Here is a 6,918-nt window from a genome sequence, read left to right on the forward strand (position 1 = left end):
TTTGCAAGTAGGCCAGTGCGCCGCCATTTTAGACATAAGAAAAATAAAAAAATATTTTTTTAGTTTCTTATATATGTACAATAATGCCCTCTAAACAGATTTTAAATAAAGTTATCCATTTACTTACAAAAAAAATCCCAAACTTTAGGTATCGTTCTAAAACTTCAAAGGTGGTGTAACCCTTTAAGTTCCCAAGAATAAATCAGAAATAATGAAGCAATATCAATTCAAGTTAATACGGATATTGATATGGTGGTATAATAATTTTTATTGTTACAATATCCAGCTACACACAAACTTCATGTCGCATTTTTTATCGGTCTTAAAACACAATATTTTTACATGAATCTATTGTAACGAATTAAATTGACAAGCAACTTAAAATATTAAATTAATAAGCATCAAAAACATTAAGTTGCTCGTCAATTTAATTTGTTACAATGGATTCCGACTTTATATAAAAATTATGTTTTAAGACTGACAAAAAGTGCACGGCGAAGTGTGTGACTGGATATTGTTACAATAAAAATTATTATAAACACCAACATCCGTGTTGACTCGCATTGGCATTGCTTATTTCTAATTTATAAAAGAGTAATTACATTATACATATATTATTGCTGAATATTTGATGTTTTATGAAAGAATTATTGTTTGAAAGTTTCTTATTACAGTACCAGAGTTGAGCTCTAAACGATCAAAGAGAGATTGAACGTATTCAGATACTTGTTCCGCTTGTTAGTCTCGGCACGAGCAATCTTATTTCTAATTATGACATGCATGATCACAAATTAAATCATAATACAACGGATTAAAAGACATAAATGTTACATAAGAAATTTCAGTTCTTTAATTTTATTTCAGTCTCAAATCAATATAATTATATTATTAAATAAATAACTTTTTTACTTATATCTTACATCTAAGAAATCTATGCTAATCTGCTCTATTCTTCTTTATTTTTTTTCTACTAAACTAATTTAAATTTTTTAAAAGATAATATATTAATTTTTAAGGATAACTTTAACAATCTTGTAATTTGTAATCAATATATGTATATTGTAATGGAAATAGCACTTAAAAAATATAAATATTCTGTGTCTTAAGAAGTGCAATCTTATATCATTTATTTAAAATACATTCATAAAAAATTATTAAGGAAAAATTATTTTCTTGTAAATAAAACTACTACTTAATATTCAAAAAAATCAGTTATATTTAGATCAAAATAAGTTTAATGAATATATATTTTGACATTGCTATTAGAATTAATAAAAAGAGATATGACAAAATAATAATTATTAAACTCACGTAAGTTTGCCCTGGTTTGTGTATTTTTTCCTCCCATTCCAGTAGAACTTCCACCGCTTCCACATACTCCTCTTTAATGGCATACAAAAGTGCATCCTGAAAGATACGTGAATTATGATTTTAAGTGTGTTACGCTCTTAGGCGTCGGGATATAACTAAGATACTGTATAATGTAGACAATTAATTATAACACTATTATAGTTGCCTATATTGTTTTGTATATGATATAGAAACTTTATTTATCGACAAATATTCGTTTTATTTTTTGTTATTATCGATCAATAATACATGTTTCAATAATTTTATTAATTTCAATAATTTTATTAACATTCACCGATCTCGCACTTATGGAAATTAAATTTCGGTTAAATTTAAATTTGGTTGAATCGCAATCTAAAATCAATCAATTGAAATTTTAGTATTTGTAGTCTTTTTCACGTTGATCAAAAGTATCAATTTTTAAACTTCAGATCAATAACTCGAAAACTGTTTATTTTTTCAAGTATGCCTTAACACTTTTGATCAACATAAAAAGACCATCAATTTTTATTAAATTTCATCCAATTTAATTTCCATAAATACGAAATCTTTACTTATTGTTAGACTTCTTTGCTTTCAATATTATATATCAATAATACGATTAGCAGCATTTAAATTTGAATGAAACATTTTAAAAGCATTTTCTGTAAAGATGAACACATGATCCAAAATGTGTCAGATATATATATGTATGGAACTGTTATTAGCGTATCCCGGTAGACCTCGATTACAGTATATCAGCGTGACACGCATTATCAGCAATAATTAGGGGAGCGGCCATCGCGCATGATTTTCATGAGAGACACCGTGCCGTTTCGACCCCACGATATTTACCTTCACTTCAATTCCCAATTCGAGCAACAGCTTGATAAGGTCGATATTTTCGTTTTCAATAGCAGCTATCAGTGCCGATCGATTTAACGGATCAACGCAATTGATATTTAATATCTCCGGATGATCTCGATTCTCTTCGATTAACCTGTTCGATAAATTACACAACAATTACCTTTTTTTATTATTGAGACAATTATCTTTCACATACATTATAAAAATGTCTAAAGAAATTCATTGTATAACAATTATAGCAATCTCATCACAGAATGATCTTCAATATTTGTTTTGGCAAAATTTGCACCTTTTTACGTGCATAACTAAAATATATTCTTATAAATCTTTTTAATCTTATTTTTAATTAGCAATTAATGCATTAAGTTGATAATCCATAATCTTCAAATACAATATTTACATACTTTCACTGATCTAATTCTGCTGATTGAAAGTTTTATAAATATATTATCCTACATAAATAATAATCAATAATAATAAAAGCGGTTTTTTCTTTAGAAAGGCAAAAGTTATACAACTGTTAGTCAACAACTCTAATTAAATTTGAAATATTATTAAAGTAACTCTCAATAATCCTTAAAATAATCGTCATGATATATTAACAAATCGTAATTACTAACGTAAACCTTCCATGCGTCTAACTCACAATCTTTTCAATTTATTTAACAGTTAAATGAAATATTCGCGCAATATTGTTTTATTATTCCACTCTTTATTGATATTGACATATAAAAAGTAATGATCAACTAAATAGTATGATTATATATAAATGATAAAGTAAATAGAAAACGTGTCATTTTTCCTTTTAGTAATTCATTTATTAGCTTTCGAATAAAAAAGGAAAAAGAGAATATTGGATTTAAAATCTAGAATATTTTTCTATTTCTTTTTCATAAATGTAATATTATTAGTAATAATTTACGGACTTTCGCGATCACAAAAGAAGAAATAATAAATAGCAAATTATATTTTGCATAGAAAGTTTGAAATTTGTCTAAAACTTTGTAATTAATAGATTTATTAATTTTTAAAATTCTTATTTTTAATCTTATTAAACAATATATTAAGATACATATATAATACATTATTCAATAAAGAAGATATACGTCATAAAAATTTTACATTTCTTTATTAATAATTTTTTATAAAAAAATTTTTTTAGACTTTTAAGACGTTAAGAACGTTAATAGGACTTTAACTGTATATCAAAATCAGAACTGTTGACATGTAATTTTGTCTAAATGTTTTAATTACATCTAATTACATATTTAATTTATATCGTAAAGACAAGAGAGATTATTTTAAAAACCTAGATTAGTCTAAAAAACTAGAATAAAGAGATTATTCTAAAAAGTTTATATTACGCCTTGACCAGGATATCCTCAAAAGGGCATTAATGCAAAGAAATGCAGGATTACCTTTTGACAGTGGCACAATCACCTCGTTCCGCGCTAAGCAGGAAATGCTTCTCGACCGGGCCAAGAATATAGTCAATGGGTGCCTGTAGCGATTGCACCGAAGGCGGTCTCGCCTCATTTGAAAGTAGATCCTGCTGAGACTCTGACGGATCCATTTCTCTCTAACGTATTCTTGAAATAATGTTTATACACGCTGTATAAACTGCTGAAGCTGTTAAAATTATAAAAACATTCTTCTCACTTAAAATACTTTCTTTCTCTCATTTAAAATTATAAATGCCCTAATTTCCATAATTTTGAAGTTGAAAATGCCGAAAACTCTTAAATCACCGAATGTTTTTTTTCAATTACTAAATAATAAAATTTTTTAGTTGCAGAATTGATTTTTTTGCAACGAAAACATAAAATTAGTTATAGTTTTGAAATAATAAATAATGCTAAATAAAAGGCAAATTAAATTTAATAAAGAAATGGCAAATGGTCTGTAATCTACTTTAAACGGTGCTTATTTTAACCGCTTAATTAATATTTCGTATATGTTCTTCTTTCGTTTAAAATAAAAAAAGCTTAAGTGATAAATTAATTTGTAATAAATTAAAATAGACATACTTAGAATTTATAATAATTTAAGAAATCTTAAACAGGCGAAATCAGAAAGTTAATAAGATAAAAATTAATAAGAATTAATCTAAATTTTAATTACATAATAAAGATATATGACATTGGAAATAATTATTTGTTATGTCATTGATGAATAATAATTTCTTTCTATATTTCCGTAACGAAGAAATTAAAAATTAAAAAATTATTTGTAAATTTATCAAAAAAGTTGTAGTTAAAAAGACTTTTGCCATTTTGAAATTTTTATATTTTTACTCTAAAAGACATTTAAAAAGAAATTTTGTTTTCTATTTTAGCATTTTAATTCCAAAAATATGGAAATTGATTTATAAAAATCTCCTTAAAAATATAATAAATAGTATTACCTAACATGCTGCAATTAATATGGAAATATTTATGGAAATATTATGGGATTAATGTTGCCGAATTCACGTTTTATACGCAAAAATATAGTCACTTTATTCAATATAACATAATACTTCCTTTATTACTAGCGCTCACTCCGTTATGTATAGAGTTCACCAAGAATGAGTCACGCGTTTTTTGGGTTAAGAACTAGATATTTTTAAAATGACGATTTTTCGCAAAAATAGAAGAGTTCTATTCTGTATGTATGACATGTAATCTTGAGCTCATGCAAAATATAACAACAAGAAACGAGCGGATACAAATGCGATGTTATATCATAAGCATAAGGCTTCCTGTGCTTACGATATACATCACAAGAAATTTAGAACAACTAGTGTAATGTTTTTTAATTTTACATTCAATTATCATATGTAATTTTTAAACAAAAATATGCTATACGTATAATACTAACTGTAATAAAATTTATAATAAAGACCCGTATAAACGAATAGCATTCGCAAAAATCAATTATTCAAATTGATTGGCAATCAAAAAAGTAGAAATAATAAAAAATAACATTTTAAAATTAATCTTCTGATCTGATCTAATTATAAAGAAAGAAGAAACATTATATTAATTTACACTAATAAATTTAATTGTAAATTTAATAAAGATAACAATTTATATTTATTTATTAATTGATATTAATAAATTTAATTTACAATTAAATTTATTAATATCAATTAAAAAATAAAATATAAATTGTTATCTTTATTAAATTAAGTTTTAAAAGACTTATTGTTAGATTTATGTTATAAAATTTCATGCGTGCGAGCATGTGTGTGTGTGTGTGTGTGTGTGTGCACGCGCATATAAAATAATATCTATATTGACGATAATGAATTATCTCTTATTATAATAAATTTAAATTCGAAATCCTCACTGACGCAACAAACCGATATAACGAGCCTTAAATATTGCACAAAAATTAAAAATGAAACTACATATTACAGAATACATAAAATTATGCTTAAATATTTTTTTCACAAACTGCTCATTTTGAATAATATTGGATAGAAAAAAGACATATTGAATTAGCTTCTGAAAATTATTTCAGCTCCTTGTATATTTTATGCGAAAAAAACATAAAAAATATAAGTATAGATAGTATATGGTCGGATTAACGTATTTTATATTCAATATCTTTTGTATCTGATATTTAAAAATTGTTGCATGTATAATAGAAATAATTTAGGTAAAGAGACACTTGTATCTTCCTAAACGTTATTATTTATGAAATGATTTAGGTAAAGAGACACTTGTATCTTCCTAAACGTTATTATTTTACGAGTGGATTTCATGACATCGTGTTATCCTTAAAACTGTTTTTTTTTATTTTCTATATATAATTATGTGTTAAATAAATTTACTTTTAAAAAACTATTTCATGAGAAACCTCTAAACTTTAACGGAGTATAGAAAATTACGTAAAAAGACGGCGAGAGAGGTGGCATCTCTCGTCGTCGCAGTTCGGTCGTACCATTTTGTAAAAGGGAATGTATTGTACTTACGTGCCTTTTTCATGTCGATGTCGATATGCTTGCGCGATATGCTTGCCAGACGTAGACTGTATAACGATCACATCTACCCGTGCAATTCGACGAAACCTTATGACATTGCGTCAGGCGGATTGATGTTCCAGGGCACGGATTAAGCACGAGGGCGAGGCGTCGCATACCGAAAGAAAAGAACTCAGCCGGACTCACCAGGGACTTACCACATTGTCCAGTATTATATAGCATTGGCGTTATCACTACGAGGTGTGTGTGCGGGTCGCGGGTGAGAATCTCCTTCTCTTTCCGTCTAACTCCCCAAATAATGGATCGCGAGAATTCTGTGACGGCGAATAGAAACTAAATCCGAAGCTCGTATGCCGCCAACGCGCCCTGGCTCATTTTTCTTCATATTTTTCACCGCCCGCGTAATTATTTGTCTCCTCCCTCGACGACGTGGTGTCATTTCCGTGTTTAGTGCGACGCATCCGTAATAATTCAAGAAATAAATACAGAGAAAAATTGTAAAATTAATAAGGGCTATTCCTCGTGAAGCGGATCAGTCATCTCTCAGAAATTTTTTTAATTTTGCACAAAGGTAGTACTCTGGGAGATAGAATTTTGTGCCAAAGGATTTTTTTCTTATTGCAAAATTAATCGAGATATAAACAATTAAAAATTAGACTATTTTATTTTTCAAAAATTTATAGCTCTGTTACTAATAATGCTAGCTAACTGCTTTTTTTAAATACGCGAAAAATGTTCTGGTTTACAGGAAAAAA

General features: G+C 27.1%; 1 protein-coding gene across 1 annotated transcript in view; it reads right to left on the bottom strand.

Annotated features, from left to right (window-relative positions):
* LOC105456924 (transient receptor potential protein) overlaps window positions 1-6,285 on the bottom strand; it is a gene marked incomplete at its 3' end in the record, with an annotated part of 23,767 nt that extends 17,482 nt beyond the window's left edge. Inside the window, exons 1-4 of the mRNA XM_011701309.1 lie at window positions 6,155-6,285; window positions 3,615-3,825; window positions 2,185-2,329; window positions 1,312-1,407 (exon numbers count right to left, since the gene is read on the bottom strand). Coding sequence (XP_011699611.1) covers window positions 1,312-1,407; window positions 2,185-2,329; window positions 3,615-3,769 — 396 coding nt within the window. The remainder of the gene's footprint in view (window positions 1-1,311; window positions 1,408-2,184; window positions 2,330-3,614; window positions 3,826-6,154) is intronic.
* Between the last annotated feature and the right edge of the window lie 633 nt (window positions 6,286-6,918).

The sequence above is a fragment of the Wasmannia auropunctata genome, unplaced genomic scaffold (assembly GCF_000956235.1).
Source record: "Wasmannia auropunctata unplaced genomic scaffold, wasmannia.A_1.0 LD335478.1, whole genome shotgun sequence".
Lineage (NCBI taxonomy): Eukaryota > Metazoa > Arthropoda > Insecta > Hymenoptera > Formicidae > Wasmannia > Wasmannia auropunctata.